This window comes from Mustelus asterias, chromosome 9 (genome assembly GCF_964213995.1).
Source record: "Mustelus asterias chromosome 9, sMusAst1.hap1.1, whole genome shotgun sequence".
Taxonomy (NCBI): domain Eukaryota; kingdom Metazoa; phylum Chordata; class Chondrichthyes; order Carcharhiniformes; family Triakidae; genus Mustelus; species Mustelus asterias.
The window spans coordinates 662,501-684,737 of NC_135809.1; the positions used below are offsets into that span (position 1 = coordinate 662,501).

Consider the following 22,237-nt stretch of genomic DNA (forward strand, 5'->3'; position numbering starts at 1 on the left):
GACAAACATTTGTCAACTTGTGATTTTTGACTGATTTCTTATATAAAATGCTGCAAAGATTTTTCTTTATTCTTCCAGCGGCTGTGGGCATCTCAGACTGGGCCAGCATTTATTGTCCATCCCTCATTGCTGGTGAACTGAATGCATCTCAGAGGGCATTTAAAAATCAACCACATTGCTGTGGGTTTGGAGTCACATGTAGGCCAGACCAGGTAAAGATGGCAGATTTCCTTCCCTAAAGGACATTAGTGAATCAGATAGGTTTTTAACATGGCAATCAACAATAAAGTCAGAGAGGTTTACAGCATGGAAAGAGTCCCTTCGGCCCAACTTGTCCATGCCGCCCTTATTTTTTTTTAAAACCCCTAAACTAATCCCAATTGCCCACATTTGGCCCATATGCCTCTATCCCATCGTACCCATGTAACTATCTAAATGCTTTTCAAAAGATAAAATTGTACCTGCCTCTACTACTATCTCTGGCAGCTTGTTCCAGACACTCACCGCCCTGTGTGTGAAAAAATTGCCCCTCTGAACACTTCTATATCTCTCCCCTCTCACCTTAAACCTCCAGTTTTAGACTCCCCTACCTTTGGGAAAAGATATTGACTATCTACCTTGTCTATGCCCCTCATTATTTTATAGACCTCTATAAGGTCACCCCCTCAGCCTCCTATTCTCCAGAGAAAAAAGTCCCAGTCTATTCAGCCTCTCCTTATAACTCAATCCATCAAGCATCCTAGTAAATCTTTTCTGCACTCTGCATTAGGGTTAAGAAGCCAATTTTGTATCCATTTAGATACCTCACCCTGGATCCCGTGAGATTTAACGTTATGCAACAACCGACCATGCGGTACCTTGTCAAAGGCCTTGCTAAAGTCAATGTAGACAACATCAACTGCACTGCCCTCATCTACCTTCTTGGATACCCCTTCAAAATACTCAATTAAATTTGTGAGATATGATTTTCCACTCACAAAGCCATGCTGACTGTCCCTAATTAGACCTTGCATCTCTAAATGCCTGTAGATCTTGTCTCTCAAAATACCTTCCAACAATTTATGGATGATATTGGAATAGTGTAGGTTAGATGGGTTTCACTGGTCAGCGCAACATCGAGGGCCGAAGGGCCTGTACTGCGCTGTAATGTTCTAATGTTCTAATTTGCCCACCACAGGTGTGAGGCTCACTGGCCTGTAGTTCCTAGGCTTTTCCCTGCAGCCCTTTCTAAACAAAGGCACAACATTTGCCACTCTCCAATCTTCAGACACCTCACCCGCGACGATCAATGATTCAAATATCTCGGCTAGGGGACCCGCAATTTCCTCCCTAGCCTCCCACAACGTCCTGGGATATACCTCATCAGGTCCCGGGGATTTATCTACCTTGATGCGCTTTAAGACTTCCAGCACCTCCTTCTCTGTAATATGTACACTCCTCAAGACATCAATATTTAATTCCCCAAGTTTCCTAACATAAGAACATAAGAAATAGGAGCAGGAATAGGCCATCTAGCCCCTCGAGCCTGCCCCGCCATTCAATAAGATCATGGCTGATCTGAAGTGGATCAGTTCCACTTACCCGCCTGATCCCTATAACCCCTAATTCCCTGACCGATCAGGAATCCATCTATCCGTGATTTAAACATATTCAACGAGGTAGCCTCCACCACTTCAGTGGGCAGAGAATTCCAGAGATTCTCCACCCTCTGAGAGAAGAAGTTCCTCCTCAACTCTGCCCTAAACTGACCCCCCTTTATTTTGAGGCTGTGCCCTCTAGTTCTAGCTTCCTTTCTAAGTGGAAAGAATCTCTCCACCTCTACCCTATCCAGCCCCTTCATTATCTTATAGGTCTCTATAAGATCCCCCTTCAGCCTTCTAAATTCCAACGAGTACAAACCCAATCTGCTCAGTCTCTCCTCATAATCAACACCCCTCATCTCCGGTATCAACCTGGTGAACCTTCTCTGCACTCCCTCCAAGGCCAATATATCCTTCCGCAAATAAGGGGACCAATACTGCACACAGTATTCCAGCTGCAGCCTCACCAATGCCCTGTACAGATGCAGCAAGACATTTCTGCTTTTATATTCTATCCCCCTTGCGATATAGGCCAACATCCCATTTGCCTTCTTGATCACCTGTTGCACCTGCAGACTGGGTTTTTGCGTCTCCTGCACAAGGACCCCCAGGTCCCTCTGCACAGCAGCATGTTGTAATTTCTTTCCATTTAGATAATAATCCAATTTGCTATTATTTCTTCCAAAGTGAATAACCTCGCATTTGTCAACGTTATACTCCATCTGCCAGATCCTCGCCCACTCACTCAGCCTGTCCAAATCTCTCTGCAGACCTTCTACGCCCTCCACACGATTCACTTTTCCACTTATCTTTGTGCCGTCTGCAGACTTTGTTACCCTACACTCAGTCCCCTCCTCCAGATCGTCTATATAAATGGTAAATAGTTGAGGCCCCAGTACCGATCCCTGCGGCACGCCACTAGTTACTATCTGCCAACCAGAAAAGCATCCATTTATTCCGATTCTCTGCTTCCTGTCGGATAGCCAATCCTCAATCCACGCTAACACCCTACCCCCAACTCCGAGTGACCCAATCGTCTTCAGCAACCTTTTGTGAGGCACCTTATCAAACGCTTTTTGGAAATCCAAAAACACCGCATCCACCGGTTCCCCTCCGTCAACCGCACTAGGCACATCTTCATAAAAATCCAACAAGTTCGTCAAGCACGACTTTCCCCTCATGAATTCATGCTGCGTCTGCTTAATCGAACCATTCTTATCCAGATGGCCTGCTATTTCTTCTTTAATGATGGATTCCAGCATTTTCCCAACTACAAACGTTAAGCTAACCGGCCTGTAGTTACCCGCCTTTTGTCTATTTCCTTTTTTAAACAGCGGCGTAACATTAGCCGTTTTCCAATCCGCCGGCACTACCCCAGAATCCAACGAATTTTGATAAATAACCACTAACGCATCCGCTATTACCTCTGACATTTCTTTCAGTACCCTGGGATGCATTCCATCCGGGCCCGGGGACTTGTCCACCTTCAGTCCCGTTAGTCTACCAAGCACTGCCTCTCTGGTAACATTAATTGTATTGAGTACCTCTCCTCCTACCAACCCTCTATCGTTAATATTCGGTAAACTATTTGTGTCTTCCACCGTGAAGACCGACACAAAAAACTTATTTAAAGTTTCAGCCATTTCCTCATTTCCCACTATTAAATCCCCCCTCTCGTCCTCCAAGGGTCCAACATTCACTCTTGCCACTCTCTTCCTTTTTATATATTTGTAAAAGCTTTTACTACCATTTTTATATTTAGAGCTAGCCGAGCTTCATAACCTATCTTTCCTTTCTTTATCGCTTTCTTAGTCGTTCTTTGTTGTTTCTTAAAGTTTTTCCAATCTTCCGATTCTCCACTATTTCTGGCCACTCTGTACGCATCGGTCTTTAATTTAATACTCTCCTTAATTTCCTTCGTTATCCACGGCTGATTATCCCTTTTCTTACAGCCCTTCTTTATCACCGGAATATATTGTTGCTGAGTACTGAAAAGGATCTCCTTAAAAATCCTCCACTGTTCCTCAGCTGTCCTACCTGCCAGTCTGCTCTCCCAGTCTACCTTAGCCAATTCAGCCCTCATCCTATCGTACTTCCCTCTGTTCAAACAGAGGACAGTGGTATGGGACCCTACTTTCTCCTCTTCCATTTGTATCAGAAATGCGACCATATTGTGATCACTTGACCCAAGAGGGTCCTTCACAAGAACATCCTTAATTCTACCTACCTCGTTACACATTACCAGATCTAAGATAACTGGTTCCCTCGTCGGTTCTGTAACATACTGTTCAAGGTAACTATCCCGACAGCATTCTAAGAACTCTTCCTCCATCCCACCCCTTCCAACTTGAGTCAGCCAATCAATATGCAGGTTGAAGTCCCCCATGATTATTGCCGTTCCGTTTTTGCACGTCCATGCTTTTCTCAACAGTAAATACTGATGAGGAATATTCAGTTAGGGTCTCACCCATCTTTTGTGGATCCGCCCATAGGTTACCTTGTTGATCCTTAAGAGGCCCTACTCTCTCCCTTGTTACTCTTTTGCCCTTTATGTATTTGTAGAAGCTCTTTGGATTCTCCTTTGCCTTATCTGCCAAAACAATTTTGTGTCCCCTTTTTGCCCTCCTGATTTCTCTCTTAACTCTACTCCTACACCCCCTATACTCTTCAAGAGATTCACTTGATCCCAGCTGCCTATGCATGTCATGTGTCTCTTTCTTCTTCTTGACCAGGGCCTCAATATCCCCAGTCATCCAGGGTTCCCGACTTCTGCCAGCCTTGCCCTTCACTCTAAGAGGAATATGTTTACCCTGAACCCTGGTTAACACACTTTTGAAAGCGTGCAACTTACCAGACGTCCCTTTTCCTTCCCACAGACTCCTCCAATTAACTTTTGAAAGTTCCTGCCTGATACCATCAAAATTGGCCTTGCCCCAATTTAGAATATTAACAATGATTTCATTGTCATCATGAGACCTTTAATTCCAGCTTTTTATTGAATTCAAGTGTCACCATCTGCTATGGTGGGATTCAAACCCGGGTCCACAGAGCATTATCCCAGATCCCTCGATTAGTAGTCTGCTGACAATACCACTACACCACTGCTGACCCATACAAACAACAAAACTTTTCAGTTTCAAGCTAAACAATGCCACCTGACAATGCCACCAAGCTGTGATTCAACCAGAAAGAATGCGTTCCATGATGCATCTGTAAAAGTTGGTGAGAGTCGTAGCTGACATGCCAAATTTCCTTAGTCTTCTGAGAAAGGGGAGGCGTTGGTGGGATTTCTTAACTATAGCGTTGGCATGGGGGGACCAGGACAGGCTGTTGGTGATCTGGACATCTAAAAACTTGAAGGTCTCGACCTTTTCTACTTCGACGTAGACAGGGGCTTGTTCCCCTCTACGTTTCCTGAAGTCGATGACAATCTCCTTTGTTTTGTTGACATTGAGGGAGAGATTATTGTCATCGCACCAATTCACTAGGTTCTCTATCTCATTCCTGTACACTGTCCCGTCATTGTTTGAGATCCGACCCACTATGGTGGTGTCATCAGCAAACTTGAAAATCGAGTTGTTGGGGAATTTGGCCGCACTGTCATAGGTGTACAAGGAGTATAGTAGGGGGCTGAGAACACAGCCTTGTGAGGTTCTGGTGTTGAGGATGATCATGGAGGAGGTGTTGCTGCCCATTCTTACTGTTTGTGGTCTGTGGGTTAAGAAGTTCAGGATCCAGTCGCAGAGGGAGGTGCCAAGGCCCAGGCCATGGAGTTTGAAGATGAGTTTCATTGGAATAATGGTGTTGAAGGCTGAGCTGTAGTCAATAAGTAGGAGTCTGACATAAGTGTCTTTGTTATCTAGGTGTTCCAGGGTTGAGTGCAGGGCCAGGGAGATGGCGTCTGCTGTGGACTTGTTGCGGTATTAGGCAAACTGTAATGGATCCAGGTAGTCCGGGAGGCTGGAATTGATTTGTGCCATGACTAACCTTTCGAAGCACTTCATAATGATAGATGTCAGAGCCACCGGCCGATAGTCATTAAGGCACGCTGCCTGGCTTTTCTTTGATACCGGGATGATGGTCGCCTTCTTGAAGCAGATAGGGACCTCAGATTGTTGTAAAGAGAGGTTGAAGATGTCTGCGAATACCTCCGCCAGCTGATCCGCGCAGGATCTGAGTGCTCGTCTGGGTACCCGAACCGGGCCAGTCGCTTTCTGTGGGTTGACCTTCAAGAAAGCTGCTCCGATATCTGCAATGGTGACCCCAGATACAGGTTCATCCAGGGCTTCCAGGGTGGAGGGCATGCTCTCGCTGACCTCTTGCTCAAAACGGGCATAGAATGCATTGAGCTCATTAGGGAGAGGTGCGTTGGAGCCAACGATTTTACATGCCTTCATCTTGTAGCCTGTTATGTCCTGCAGACCTTGCCATAGTCGGCGGGGGTCAGTGTGGCTAGCCTGGAACGGTACTGTCTTTTGGCATCTTTGATGGATCTCCTTAGATCGTGGCCAGACAACATCCCGCTCTGAAATCAAGTGGCAGCTGCCACCCAATCGAATGTCTGTGGATTTTTACTCAAATCCGCCCAGGTGAATATTACACTGTGAGCAAACTGGCCTCACTGGATTCTGACTTCCACACAAGCGTTTCCCAAACTTCACTCTCGAAAAGACACATCTTAGAATCAATTACTATAGACAAAAATTATTACAGACAAAAATCCTCTTTCACAACTTCAGTCATTTTGATATGGTTTGTGAATTCTACATAACTACGACTAATCATTAGTGTTCCATCACCTGAATTAAATCAGGCTTGAAAATACTTTGTATTGTAATGCTCACAGTTTAAGTGGTACTTAAACCTTTCACTATCAGCATAAAAATCTCAAGTGAACCAATTTCTTTTAAAAACTACAGATCAGCAGCTTGCACACAAGAGGGTGCCAGAGAGCTGCAAGAAACCATGGCTTTTGGCATTCCAATCCATGTGTTTTCATTAGTTCTCATCTCTGATATGTCCACGCTCTCCTGGCGTTTCCTGCTCTGTGTCAATTTCGACCTGGAGGGTTTCTGTGAACACATTTCCTCAACTTTCATGGAAGCAGGAGCCATGCAAATGTTGAATAATTCTATGAAAACTAACACGGCTAAGCAAATACAATACTCAAAAAATTTAGAAAGTTTAGAAAAATGAATGAAAATTGAGAAGAAATATATCTCTAAGATTTGTCTTATTGTTTTCCTCCAGGTTATTTATTCATTCATTAACAAGGCCCATCCCATCCACAACCAGGAAATTACAACCAGGAAACAGGACATTTGAACAAACCTGGTCTGTCCCAATTCCTTCGAGCTGATCTCTTCCTTAGAACCCAAACCGTTTATCATGTCCTCAACGCCCTGTCTCAGTTGCTGCAATGAGCAATTCTTCACCATTGCAGATTTTAAATCTCATTCTCGGCTGTCCTCTCCTGTCCCCCATATAAAATCTTTCCACTTATATTCACAGCCACTCTCTCAATCTTGCCTTCTCACTTCAACTCTGACCATTTCCTTGTATAACTCAGCACCAAAAACCACTTCACTCCCCACCCCGTCCTTCAGCACCATCCTGGGAGAGAATTCCTCCAGGTCTGAGGGATGCTTCTTCAAACTTCCAAATGCCTTCCACTCTCAGCAATACTTCTGCTCTTGTAAATTTGCTTATTCACTCCCAGTGTTCACGCCTTTGTCCTAAAGAAAATTTCTCATTCTCATTATTCTCCCCTGAATGGCTCTCTTCTTCACTCCCCCAAGCTCGCGGGACACAATAAACTTAAGGATATTTGATGCATAACACTAACAATCAGATCCAGCTGGAGCAGGTTGAGCCTCTCGGTCTTTCCTCTGCCATAACCATAATGTGAAATTCTCCTCCCAGCCCCTTCCATCTCCACAAATATATTTGCTCAAAAGGCCATGAAAATACTTGTTTCACACACTTGATTGATTAAGAGTGAGAAGCTGAGATAGACCGTGCAAGCAGGAACATGTTGTGATAAAAGGCAGCATGGAAATCCACAGTGGCCTTTTGTCAGAGTAAAAGTCCCACAACACTTGACACAAACAACACAGAGCATGTTTTCAGATGAGTTCTAAACAAACTGAGAAACCTATATGTGAGCAGAGCTGCTCTCGAAGCAGTGGTTACCTTTGGCAGAGCATTACACATTCAATCGACATCTGTATAAACTGAAATTAAAAGACCATCATCCATTGCCATGCATCTTCCTCGGATCTTGCATGCTGCAGTGAGTAGACCACCCAGAATAAACTACAAAAGTTCCGTTTCACGATAGAACAGACAAGTAGTCATCGGGGGATTTTCTCTTCTTCTTGGCACTTCCATCTGCCAACATGGATTCTTCCAGCAAGATTCACAAACTAAGACATTCACATCCCAATTTACTCACTGACAATCAGAAACACAAATTTTATCACGCGCGAACAACTGCCCTGCAGCAAATGAAGCACTTGAAACATCCAGTATAGAATGGTCTGAGTAAATTACATCTATATAGAATGCTATACCAGTTCAAAGATACATTCAAATCTTCAAATCCTTGGTCCCTTTAGGCATATAATTTCTTTGCTATGTGATTTGAGTGGAAGGGAAATCAGGACATTAAAAATAGAACCTTGCCTGCACCAGATTTTATGATCCAGGAATACCCTGCACTTGCTGGGAACTAACAACCACCAAAACACCAGGAATAATACAAACACATTGCACCTACAAAAATGCCAGATCTGCAATGCTGAAGACAATTTTTAGGTTGGATTATTATTTTACAGTAATATTTGTGCACTGCACTATCACATCTGAGTGTATTGTTTTATTTATAGATATTTCATATACATTTCAGCAGTAATTTTGAAGCTAAGGAACACTGTCCTGTGTCCAAAGTGCATTTTCCCTTAAAAGAGGCCAAGGTGCATTTTCATCTGCTAATTTGCAGCTGCAAAAACCGCAAACCGACACCCAAAAAATCCAGCAATATTCCACAGAATTGGTTTCACAAAATTGAAGTCACTTACTTGATAATCCTTGCAAGTCTCTGATCTCTCCATGATGCTATCAATGCATTGCAACATTCACATTAGCAGCAGCAAAGTCCACCCGAGGGCAAGTTAGAAAGGATAATGCAAGAAAAAACATGGGAGGAGGGGAGGCAACAAAGTAAAACAAGTTAGTACAGTCATGCAATATGCTGGATGCTTAAGACTTTCAATGCAAGATTTTTATCTACTTTGGAAAGACAATTACATAAATTCTGCAAAATAACACTTACAAATGACCGATCAGTTTTAAAATTGGTTAGTCTATCACAGAGAGCTGGATTTATTGTAAATGGCAGGAGTCAGTGCTCCTGAATCTGAATTTAAAATGGCACTGACATAAAAACAGATCTACTGTACTTGATTAAATAATCACCTGGATTTTGCATTATTTAATGATTGCCTTAGATACAAATCAAACCATACATAAAACAAATTGCAGGCCTTTCCTTACTCAGGAACCCTGACAAAGATAATGTAAACCTAAGTACACGGTTCCAGTGCAAATTTTCTCAGTTAAATCAATATCCATTAGTCCTATTTAAAAGCAAGAGATAGTTTGGTTGCACTTTCAAATGCTGTGTACTCTATCCATCAAGACATGAGTTGTGGAGGTCAAGTCCTTTGGGATCCAAGGGAAGATGAAGGAGGATATTGACAAATTTAACACCATTGTCCTTTCATTACATCAGACACAAAACAAGTGCCCTTACAACTGGCTTTTCTCTGACAGTTGATTGTACCAGAACTTTATGCAGTTGGTCTTGTTTAGCGGAATCTCTTGTGTATCTGTTCCTCAAAACGTGCCAGCAATAAAACAGAACAAATACACGGTGCAAAAGATAGAGGAAACTCAGAAAGCAACTGCACAATACCCAATGTCCTCACTCTTATACACCCAGCTATCAATTCCAGCATCCAAATGCCTTTGCCTGTAGGTTAAAGAGCCGTATACAGAACATTAATGCAATTATGCTGCTCAAAATGGACATAAAATTAAACCACAAATTTTATTTCTAATTTTTCTGCTCCTTCAATGTGACTGAGATTTTATCACCATCAGATCACTGCACTGTTCTTTCTATTGCTTTGAATGCATTTTTATGGGATCAGTACAAGTCACGTTAAAAATTCAAAAGCTTCCATGGCTGCATGTTTGAGAGCTTGAAAGTTAATTATTATACTGAAGGTTTCTTTGGACCTGATTACTTACATCAATTTTCACTTGTTTACACCATTTTTATGTTAATCACTTGGCAGGAAAAAGGTGTGCAAATAAACATTGGCAAAATGGGCAAACAACCTGATTAACTTCAAGTGTAACTTCCCGATAACGCCCTGGCAGGAAATTCTGTTCGCAATATCAAAATTATAACTTGGCAGATGAAAGAAACAGCTAATTACTTCAACAAGAGCACATGTCCTACCTTCTAACAGGTAATGCTGAATCATACAGTTATAGGCAATTCAAATCAATTGAAATTTACTAGTAATGTGACAGGCAAAGGTTTCACACATAGACCTAGATGGATTCTCTTCCTCAAAACTCTCCGTATAATCAGCTTTGCCAGTGAAGGACATATCAAACTAGTTTGAAAGGATATAGAAACATAGAAAACTACAGCACAAAACAGGCCCTTCGGCCCCACAAGTTGTGCCGAACATATCCCTACCTTTTAGGCCTACCTATAACCCTCCATCCTATTAAGGGAGAGGAAGGGGGAAAATTCAGTCATAGCTACCAATGCTGGGCCCAAAAACATGAGAAAGTCAAGGAAATTTTTGATTGGATTTGATCTATTATTGTCACATGTTTCAGCATACAGTGAAAAGTATTGTTTCTTGCACGCTGTACATAGAGCATACCATTCATATAGAAGGAAACGAGAGAGTGCAGAATGTAGTGTTACAGTCATAGCTAGGGTGTAGAGAAAGATCAACTTAATGCAAGGTAGGTCCATTCAAAAGTCTGACAGCAGCAGGGAAGAAGCTGTTCTTGAATCGGTTGGTAGGTGACCTCAGACTTTTGTATCTTTTTCCTGACGGAAGGTGGTGGAAGACAAAATGTCCAGGGTGCGTGGGGTCCTTAATTATGCTGGCTGCTTTGCCGAGGCAGCGGGAAGTGTAGCCAGAGTCAATGGATGGGAGGCTGGTTTGTGTGATGGATTGGGCTACATTCACAACCTTTTGTAGTTTCTTGCGGTCTTGGGCAGAGCAGAGATCTGTTTGGAGAGTACTCAAAAACTCAGCAATAAATTAACAGGCATGGTGGCAGAGTAGTTAGCACTGCTGCCTCAGAGTTCCAGTGACCCAGGCTGAATTCACTGTCTGTGTGGAGTTTGCACATTCTCCCCATATCTGCATGGGTTTCCCCCGGTGCTCCGGTTTCCTCCCACAGTCTGAAAGATGTGCAGGTTAGATGGATTGGCTGCTCTTTCGGGGAGTTGGCGCAGGCTCAATGGGCCAGATGGCCTCTTTCGACACTGTAGGGATTCTATGGTTAACAGGACCTTAACGTTCCAATCAATATTCCCGAGTTGCACCAGAAATCCCGGTGCAGGTGCACATAAATATTTATTGAGGCTGAATACTTAAACAAATTATCAGCACACTCTACAAAAGAAACAGAGGAAGGTTGATTATAACCTCTGGAATATTACCCGAGCTATGTACAAACTGGCTTAAGGATAAGCATGGAGGTGGACATGTGGCTAAAGAGATAGTGTGGAAAAGAGAGATTCCATTTCATAAGACACAGTTTTGTACCGAGATGAGCTCTACCTGAATCGAGCTGGAAACAGGGCCCAACCGAAAAGGATAAATATGACAGTCACAAGGACTTTAAACTGAAAAATGCAATGTGAGGGTAGGAGAAAGGGAAGGGCTCAGGTGGAAAAAATAATGTGAATAGTAGCTTGAAAACAAGGTGTAGAGAAATAGAAATAGTCAGAAATTATACTTTAGGTCCTACAGGTTAATGGGAACTTTGCTGTTTGTAATATATATATATAAATCATTCGGAGGAAAATGTAACTGGTTTGATTAGTAAGTTTGCGGACGACACAAAGATTGGTGGATTTGCAGATAATGATGAGGACCGTCAGAGGATACAGCAGGATATAGATCAGTTGGAGACTTGGGCGGAGAGATGGCAGATGGAGTTTAATCCAGACAAATGTGAGGTAATGCATTTTGGAAGGTCTAGTACAGATAGGAAATATACAGTAAATTGCAGAACTCTTAAGAGTATTGATAGGCAGAGGGATTTGGGTGTCCAGGTACACAGGTCACTGAAAGTGGCAATGCACGTGGAGAAGGTAGTCAAGAAGGCATATGGCATGCTTGCCTTCATCGGCCGGGGCATTGAGTTTAAAAATTGGCAAGACATGTTGCAGCTTTATAGAACCTGAGTTAGGCCGCAATTGGAATATAATGTTCAATTCTGGTCACCGCACTACCAGAAGGATGTGGAGGCTTTGTACAGAAAAGATTTACCAGGATGTTGCCTGGTGTGGAGGGCATTAGCAATGAGGAGAGGTTGGAGAAACTTAGTTTGTTCTCACTGAAGCGGTGGAGGTTGAGGGGCTACCTGATAGAAGTCTACAAGATTATGAGAGGCATGGACAGAGTGGATAGTCAGAAGCTTTTTCCTAGGGTGGCAGAGTCAATTACTTGGGGGCACAGGTTTAAGGTGCGAGGGGCAAGGTTTAAAGCAGATGTTCAAGGCAGATTTTTTACACAGAGGGTGGTGGCTACCTGGAACACATTGCCGGGGGAGGTAGTGGAAGTAGATTCGGGAGTGACTTTTAAGGAGCAACTAGACAAATAGAACATAGAACAGTACAGCACAGAACAGGCCCTTCGGCCCACGATGTTGTGCCGAGCTTTATCTGAAACCAAGATCAAGCTATCCCACTCCCTATCATCCTGGTGTGCTCCATGTGCCTATCCAATAACCGCTTAAATGTTCCTAAAGTGTCTGACTCCACTATCACTGCAGGCAGTCCATTCCACACCCCAACCACTCTCTGTGTAAAGAACCTACCTCTGATATCCTTCCTATATCTCCCACCATGAACCCGATAGTTATGCCCCCTTGTAATAGCTCCATCCACCCGAGGAAATAGTCTTTGAACGTTCACTCTATCTATCCCCTTCATCATTTTATAAACCTCTATTAAGTCTCCCCTCAGCCTCCTCCACTCCAGAGAGAACAGCCCTAGCTCCCTCAACCTTTCCTCATAAGACCTACCCTCCAAACTAGGCAGCATCCTGGTAAATCTCCTCTGCACTCTTTCCAGCGCTTCTACATCCTTCTTATAGTGAGGTGACCAGAACTGCACACAATATTCCAAATGTGGTCTCACCAAGGTCCTGTACAGTTGCAGCATAACCCCACGGCTCTTAAACTCCAACCCCCTGTTAATAAAAGCTAACACACTATAGGCCTTCTTCACAGCTCTATCCACTTGAGTGGCAACCTTTAGAGTTCTGTGGATATGGACCCCAAGATCTCTCTGTTCCTCCTCAGTCTTCGGAACCCTACCTTTGACCCTGTAATCCACATTTAAATTAGTCCTACCAAAATGAATCACCTCACATTTATCAGGGTTAAACTCCATTTGCCATTTTTCAGCCCAGCTTTGCATCCTATTTATGTCTCTTTGCAGCCTACAACAGCCCTCCACCTCATCCACTACTCCACCAATCTTGGTGTCCATGAATAGGATGGGAATAGAGGGATATGGTCTCCGGAAGAACATAAGAAATAGGAGCAGGAGCAGGCCATCTAGCCCCTCGAGCCTGCCCCACCATTCAATGAGATCATGGCTGATCTGATAGTGGTTTAGTTCCGCTTACCCACCCGCTCCCCATAACAGAAATCTATCTAACTGTGACTTAAACATATTTAACGAGGTAGCTTCCACTGCTTCAATGGGCAGAATTCCAGAGATTCACTCCCCTCTTAGAGAAGAAGTTCCTCCTCAACTCTGTTCTAAACTGACACCCCCGTATTTTGAGGCTGTGTCCTCTAGTTCTTGTTTCCTTTCTAAGTGGAAAGAATCTCTCTGCCTCTACCCTGTCCAGCCCCTTCATTATCTTATATGTCTCTATAAGATCTCCCCTCAGCCTTCTAAACTCCAACGAGTACAGGCCCAATCTACTCAATCTCTCCACATAAGCTAACCCCCTCATCTCCGGTATCAACCTGGTGAACCTTCTCTGTACTCCCTCCAAGGCTAATACATCCATCCGCAAATAAGGGGATCAAAATTGCACACAGTACTCCAGTTGCGGCCTCACCAGTACCTTGTGCAATTGCAGCAAGACCTCCCTGCTTTTATACTCCATCCCCTTCGCGATAAAGGCCAACATTCCATTTGCCTTCTTGATTACCTGCTGCACCTGCAAACTGAGTTTTTGCGATTCCTATTGTGGTTCCTATTTTCAAGAAGGGAAATAGGAATAGCCCAGGAAATTACCGACCGGTGAGTCTAACCTCAGTGGTTGGTAAGCTGATGCAGAAGATCCTGAGGGACAAGATTTATGAGCATTTAGAGAGGTTTAGTACGCTCAAGAATACTCAGCATGGCTTTGTCAAGGGCAGATCGTGTCTTACAAGCATGGTGGAGTTCTTCGAAAATGTGACTAAACACATTGACGAAGGGAAAGCGGTCGATGTGGTTTATATGGATTTTAGCAAGGCGTTCGATAAGGTCCCCCATGCAAGGCTTCTAGAAAAACTGAGAGGGCATGGGATCCAAGGGGCTGCTGCCCTGTGGATCCAGAACTGGCTTGCCCAAAGGAGGCAGAGAGTGGATATAGATGGGTCTTTTTCTAAATGGAGGTCGGTCACCAGTGGTGTGCCCCAGGGATCTGTTCTGGGACCCTTGCTGTTTGTCATTTTCATAAATGACCTTGATGAGGAAGTGGAGGGATGGGTTGGTAAGTTTGCCGACGACATGAAGGTTGGTGGGGTTGTGGATAGTCTGGAGGGATGTCAGAAGTTACAGAGGGACATAGACAGGATACAAGACTGGGCGGAGAAGTGGCAGATGGACTTCAACCCAGATAAATGCGCAGTGGTCCATTTTGGCAGGTCAAATGGGATGAAGGAGTACAATATAAAGGGAAAGACCCTTAGTACTGTAGAGGATCAGAAGGACCTTGGGGTCCGGGTCCATAGGACTCTTAAATCGGCCCCGCAGGTGGAGGAGGTGGTTAAGAAGGCGTATGGTGTGCTGGCCTTTATCAATCGAGGGATTGAGTTTCAGAGTCCGGGGATAATGATGCAGCTATATAAGACCCTCGTCAGACCCCACTTGGAGTACTGTGCTCAGTTCTGGTCGCCTCATTACAGGAAGGATGTGGAAAAGATTGAAAGGGTGCAGAGGAGATTTACAAGGATGTTGCCTGGATTGAGTGGCATGCCTTATGAGGATTGGCTGAGGGAGCTCAGTCTTTTCTCCTTGGAGAGACGTAGGATGAGAGGAGACCTAATAGAGGTATATAAGATGTTGAGAGGCATAGATCGGGTGGACTCTCAGAGGCTTTTTCCCAGGGTAGAAATGGCTGCTACAAGAGGACACAGGTTTAAGGTGCTGGGGTATGTACAGGGGAAATGTTAGGGGGAAGTTTTTCACACAGAGGGTGGTGTGCGAGTGGAATCGGCTGCCGTCAGTGGTGGTGGAGGCAAACTCAATAGGGTCTTTTAAGAGACTCCTGGATGAGTACATGGGACTTAATAAGATGGAGGGTTATAGGTAGGCCTAAAAGGTAGGGATATGTTCGGCACAACTTGTGGGACCGAAGGGCCTGTTTTGTGCTGTAGTTTTTCTATGTTTCTATGATTCATGCACAAGGACCCCCAGGTCTCTCTGCACAGTAGCATGTTGTAATTTTGCACCATTTAAATAATAGTCCATTTTACTATTATTCCTTCCAAAGTGGATAACCTCACACTTGTCAACGTTATACTCCATCTGCCAGATCCTCGCCCACTCACTCAGCCTATCCCAATCTCTCTGCAGACTTTCCGCATCCTCCACGCAATTCGCTTTCCCACTCATCTTTGTATCATCCGCAAACTTTGTTACCCTACACTCGGTCCCCTCCTCCAGATCGTCTATGTATATGGTAAACAGTTGAGGCCCCAGCACCGATATCTGCGACACGCCACTAGTCACCAACTGCCAACCAGAAAAGCACCCATTTATTCCGACTCTCTGCTTCCTGTTAGATAGCCAATCCCCAATCCACGGTAACACTTCATCCCCAACTCCGTGTACCCCAATCTTTTGCAGCAACCTTTTGTGAGGCACCTTATCGAACACCTTCTGGAAATCCAAAAACACCACATCCACCGGTTCCCCTCTGTCAACTGCACTTGTTACATCTTCATAGAAATCCAGTAAATTCGTCAAACACGACTTTCCCTTCATGAATCCATGCTGCGTCTGCTTGACCAAACCATTTTTTTCCAGGTGCTCTGCTATTTCTTCTTTAATGATGGATTCCAGCAATTTCCCAACTACGGACGTTAAGCTAACCGGCCTGTAGTTACCCGCCTTTTGTCTACCTCCTTTTTTAAACAGTGGCGTCTCATTAGCTGTTTTCCAATCAGCCGGCACTTCCCCAGAGTCCAGTGAATTTTGATAAATTACAACCAACGCATCTGCTATTACTTCTGCCATTTCTTTCAGTACCCTGGGATGCATTCCATCCGGGCCCGGGGACTTGTCTACCTTTAGTCCCATTAGCCTACCAAGCACTACTTCTTTCGTAATAGTAATCGTTTTAAGGACCTCACCCCCTACAGTCCCACGACCATCAATTTTCGGTAAGCTATTTGTGTCCTCTACCGTGAGGACCAATACAAAAAACTTGTTTAAGGCCTCGGCCATTTCCTCGTTTCCCATTATTAAATCCCCCTTCTCGTCTTCTAAGGGTCCAACATTTACTTTAGCTACTCTTTTCCTTTTTATATATTTGTAAAAACTTTTACTATCAGTTTTTATATTATGTGCTAGTTTAGTTTCATAATCTATCTTTCCTTTCTTTATCGCTTTCTTAGTATTTTTGTTGTTTCTTAAAGCTTTCCCAATCTTCTAATTCCCCACTACTTTTGGCCACTCTGTACGCATCGTTTTTTAATTTAATACTCTCCTTTATTTCCTTAGTTATCCACGGCTGGTTATCCCTTTTTTTACATTCCTTCTTTATCACAGGAATATATTTTTGCTGAGTACTGAGAAAAATCTCCTTAAAAATCCGCACTGTTGCTCAGCTGTCCTACCAACCAGTCTGCGCTCCCAGTCTACATTAGCCAATTCCGCCCTCATCCTATTGTACTCCCCTCTGTTCAAGCAGAGGACACTGGTTTGGGACCCTACTTTCTCTCCCTCCATTTGTATTAGAAATTCAACCATATTGTGGTCACTCATTCCAAGAGGATCCCTTACAAGATGATCATTAATTTTACCTGTCTCATTACACAGGACCAGATCCAAGATAGCTCGCTCCCTCGTAGGTTCTGTAACATACTGTTCGAGGAAACTATCCCGACAGTATTCTAAGAACTCTTCCTCAAGTCCACCGCGTCCGACTTGAGTCAACCAATCAATATGCAGGTTAAAATCCCCCATGATTATTGCTGTTCCGTTTTTGCACGCATCCATTATTTGCTTGTTTATAGCCCGACTCACCTCAAAGTTATTATTTTGGGGCCTATAGACCACGCCCACCAGTGACTTTCTCCCCATACTATTCCTTATCTCCACCCACAACGATTCCACATTCTGCTCCTTAGAGCCTATATCGTCTCTCACTACCGCCCTGATGTTATCTTTAATTAACAGAGCTACCCCACCTTCTTTTCCTTCCTGTCTATCCCTCTGCAATGTCTGATACCCTTGGATATTCAGTTCCCAGTCCTGGTCACCCTGCAACCATGTTTCTGTAATGGCCACTAGATCATACCCATTTGTACTGATTTGTGCCATCAACTCATTCACTTTGTTTCGAATGCTACGTGCATTCAGGTAACGTGTCTTTATGCTAGCCTTTATATGGACCCGATTTGTTAGTGCATTCTTTTGCTTGCATGCTCTGTCCCTACCTGTCACAAACTGGTTATCCTTCCCCAGACCATCTCCTTGCACTGCGTTGACCACCTCCCTGCTTGTTTTTGCCATCTTTTTACTCTGCCCGAGCCCTTGACTCCTTTAACTAGATGAATGTCCCCATCATTAACCTGCACTCGTACCCTCTCCTTTACCTTTGATTTTGTAATTCCCCATACCCCTGAACCCTCCCCCCACTATTTAGTTTAAAGCCCTATTTACAGCCCTGGTTATACGATTCGCCAGGACTCTGGTCCCAGCACGATTCAGACGAAGACCATCCATCTGAACAGGTCCCATCTTCCCCAATACTGGTGCCAATGTCCCATGAATTCAAACACATTCCTCCCACACCAATCTTTGAGCCACGCATTTACCTCCTTAATCTTATTGACCCTGCGCCAATTCGCTTGTGGCTCAGGTAGTAATCCAGAGATTACCACCTTGTTTGTTCTGCTTTTTAATTTGGCCCCCAACTTTTCATACTCCCTCTGCAGAACCTCTGTTCCTGTTCTGCCTATATCGTTGGCACCTACGTGAACCACTACAACTGGATTGTTACCCTCCCATCCAAGTTCCTCTGCAGCCCAGATGAGATATCCTGGACCCAAGCACCAGGCAGGCAACACAACGTTCGGGAATCTCGATCCTGGTCACAGAGAACAGTGTCAAGAGTAGGGGATTTTAGTTCACCCGGGCAGCATGGTTGGTTCAAGCTTGGAGGGCTGAAGGGCCTACTCCTGTGCTGTAATTTTTTTTGTTCTTTGAGAGAGAGAGAGACAGAGACAGACGAAAAATTGATAACATTTCTGTGATTCTGAATTTGTACTCGAGGGGAATGTGGTGGTTGGTTGCCAATTCAACTCTGAATAGCTGAGGCATTTCCATAGAGAAAATAATGGTAAACTATAGCTCCTCAAACTCTCAGATAATTTTAAAAAGGCACAAGGCTTTAATATATTCCTTTTGCTTGCGGAGAACAGGTCCATGCATGTGACTATGTGTAGCTTCTAATGCGTGTAAATGAGCCACATTATGAGCTTGACCGATTATCTTAAATTGATTGTTAGTGTAGCTATTAGAGTCATAGAGTCATGGAGGTTTACAGCATGGAAACAGGCCCTTTGGCCCAACTTGTCCATGCCGCCCATTTTTAAAAAAAACCCCTATGTTAATCCCAATTGCCCGCATTTGGCCCATATCCCTCTAAAACCATCGTACCCATGTAACTAGATGCTTTTTAAAAGACAAAGTTGTACTCGCCTCTACAACTACCTCTGGCAGCTTGTTCCAGACGCCCACAACCTCTGTGAAAAAATTGCCTCTCTGAACACTTTTGTATCTCTCCCCTCTCGCCTTAAACCTATGCCCTCTAGTTTTAGACTCCCCTACCTTTGGGAAAAAATATTGACTATCTCGTTGATCTGTGCCCCTCATTATTTTATAAACCTCTATAAGATCACCTCTCAGCCTCCTACGCTCCAGAGAAAAAAGTCACACTCTATCCAGCCTCTTCTTATAACTCAATCCATCAAGTCCCAGTAGCATCCTAGTAAATCTTTTCTGCACTCTTTCTAGTTTAACAAAGAACAATACAGCACAGGAACAGGCCCTTCGGCCCTCCAAGCCCGCGCCGCTCCCTGGCCCAAACTAGACCATTCTTTTGTATCCCTCCATTCCCACTCCGTTCATGTGGCTATCTCGATAAGTCTTAAATGTTCCCAGTGTGTCCGCCTCCACCACCTTGCCCGGCAGCGCATTCCAGGCCCCCACCCACCCTCTGTGTAAAATACGTCCTTCTGATATCCGTGTTAAACCTCCCCCCCCTCACCTTGAACCTATGACCCCTCGTGAACGTCACCACCGACCTGGGAAAAAGCTTCCCACCGTTCACCCTATCTATGCCTTTCATAATTTTATACACCTCTATTAGGTAACCCCTCATCCTCCGTCTTTCCAGTGAGAACAACCCCAGTTTAGAACATAGAACATAGAACATTACAGCGCAGAACAGGCCCTTCGGCCCACGATGTTGCACCGACCAGTTAAAAAAAAAACTGTGACCCTCCAACCTAAACCAATTTCTTTTCGTCCATGAACCTATCTACGGATCTCTTAAACGCCCCCAAACTAGGCGCATTTACTACTGATGCTGGCAGGGCATTCCAATCCCTCACCACCCTCTGGGTAAAGAACCTACCCCTGACATCGGTTCTATAACTACCCCCCCTCAATTTAAAGCCATGCCCCCTCGTGCTGGATTTCTCCATCAGAGGAAAAAGGCTATCACTATCCACCCTATCTAAACCTCTAATCATCTTATATGTTTCAATAAGATCCCCTCTTAGCCGCCGCCTTTCCAGCGAAAACAATCCCAAATCCCTCAGCCTCTCCTCATAGGATCTCCCCTCCATACCAGGCAACATCCTGGTAAACCTCCTCTGCACCCTCTCCAAAGCCTCCACATCCTTCCTGTAATGTGGGGACCAGAACTGCACACAGTACTCCAAGTGCGGCCGCACCAGAGTTGTGTACAGTTGCAACATAACGCTACGACTCCTAAATTCAATCCCCCTACCAATAAACGCCAAGACACCATATGCCTTCTTAACAACCTTATCTACTTGATTCCCAACTTTCAGGGATCTATGCACACATACACCTAGATCCCTCTGCTCCTCCACACTATTCAAAGTCCTCCCGTTAGCCCTATACTCAACACATCTGTTATTCCTACCAAAGTGAATTACCTCACACTTCTCCGCATTAAACTCCATCCGCCACCTCTCGGCCCAACTTTGCAACCTGTCTAAGTCTTCCTGCAAACTACGACACCCTTCCTCACTGTCTACCACACCACCGACTTTGGTGTCATCAGCAAATTTGCTAATCCACCCAACTATACCCTCATCCAGATCATTAATAAATATTACAAACAGCAGTGGCCCCAAAACAGATCCCTGAGGTACACCACTTGTAACCGCACTCCATGATGAATATTTACTATCAACCACCACCCTCTGTTTCCTATCCGCTAGCCAATTCCTGATCCAATTTCCTAGATCACCCCCAATCCCATACATCTGCATTTTCTGCAGAAGCCTACCATGGTGAACCTTATCAAAACGCCTTACTAAAATCCATATATACCACGTCCACTGCCTTGCCCCCATCCACCTCCTTGGTCACTTTCTCAAAAAACTCAATAAGGTTAGTAAGGCACGACCTACCTGCCACAAAACCATGCTGACTATCACCTATCAATTCATTACTCTCCAAATAACTATAAATCCTATCCCTTATAATTTTTTCCAACATCTTGCCGACAACAGAAGTGAGACTCACCGGTCTATAATTCCCGGGGAAGTCTCTGTTCCCCTTCTTAAACAATGGGACAACATTCGCTAACCTCCAATCTTCTGGTACTATACCAGAGGCCAACGACGACCTGAAGATCAGAGCCAGAGGCTCTGCAATCACTTCTCTTGCCTCCCAGAGAATCCTTGGATAAATCCCATCCGGACCAGGGGATTTATCTATTTTCAGACCCTCCAGAATATCCTGCACATCCTCCTTATCAACTGTAATACTGTCTATTCTACTCCCCTGCAACCCAGTGTCCTCCTCAGCTATATTCATGTCCCCTTGCGTGAACACCGAAGAGAAATATTGGTTCAATGCTTCACCAATCTCCTCCGGTTCCACACATAACTTCCCTCTGCCATCTATAACTGGCCCTAAACTTGCCCTAACCAACCTTCTGTTCTTGACATACCTATAGAACGCCTTAGGATTCTCTTTAACCCTATCCGCCAAAGTCTTCTCATGTCTTTACCCAATCTCTCCTCATAACTAAGCCCTTCCATACCAGGCAACATCCTGGTAACATCCCCTGCACTCTCTCTAAAGCCTCCACGTCCTTCTGGTGGTGTGGCGACCAGAACTGGGCGCAGTATTCCAAATGCGGCCGAACCAACATTCTATACAACTGCAACATCACACCCCAACTTTTATACTCTATGCCCCGTCCTATAAAGGCAAACGTGCCACATGCCTTCTTCACTACCTTCTCCACCTGTGACGTCACCTTCAAGGATCTGTGGACTTGCACACCCAGGTCCCTCTGCGTATCTACACCCTTTATGGTTCTGCCATTTATCGTATAGCTCCCCCGTATGTTACTTCTACCAAAATGCATCACTTCGGATTTATCAGGATTGAACTCCATCTGCCATTTCTTTGCCCAAATTTCCAGCCTATCTATATCCTTCTGTAGCCTCTGACAATGTTCCTCACTATCTGCAAGTCCAGCCATTTTCGTGTCGTCCGCAAACTTACTGATCAACCCAGTTACACCTTCTTCCAGATCGTTTATATAAATCACAAACAGCAGAGGTCCCAATACAGAGCCCTGCGGAACACCACTAGTCACAGG

General features: G+C 44.4%; 1 protein-coding gene across 3 annotated transcripts in view; it reads right to left on the reverse strand.

Annotated features, from left to right (window-relative positions):
* osbpl8 (oxysterol binding protein-like 8) overlaps positions 1-22,237 on the reverse strand; it is a 314,521-nt gene that overhangs the window by 229,348 nt on the left and 62,936 nt on the right. For all 3 annotated transcript variants that reach the window (XM_078219490.1, XM_078219489.1, XM_078219491.1), the window contains one exon: positions 8,660-8,696. In XM_078219490.1, coding sequence (XP_078075616.1) covers positions 8,660-8,696 — 37 coding nt within the window. The remainder of the gene's footprint in view (positions 1-8,659; positions 8,697-22,237) is intronic.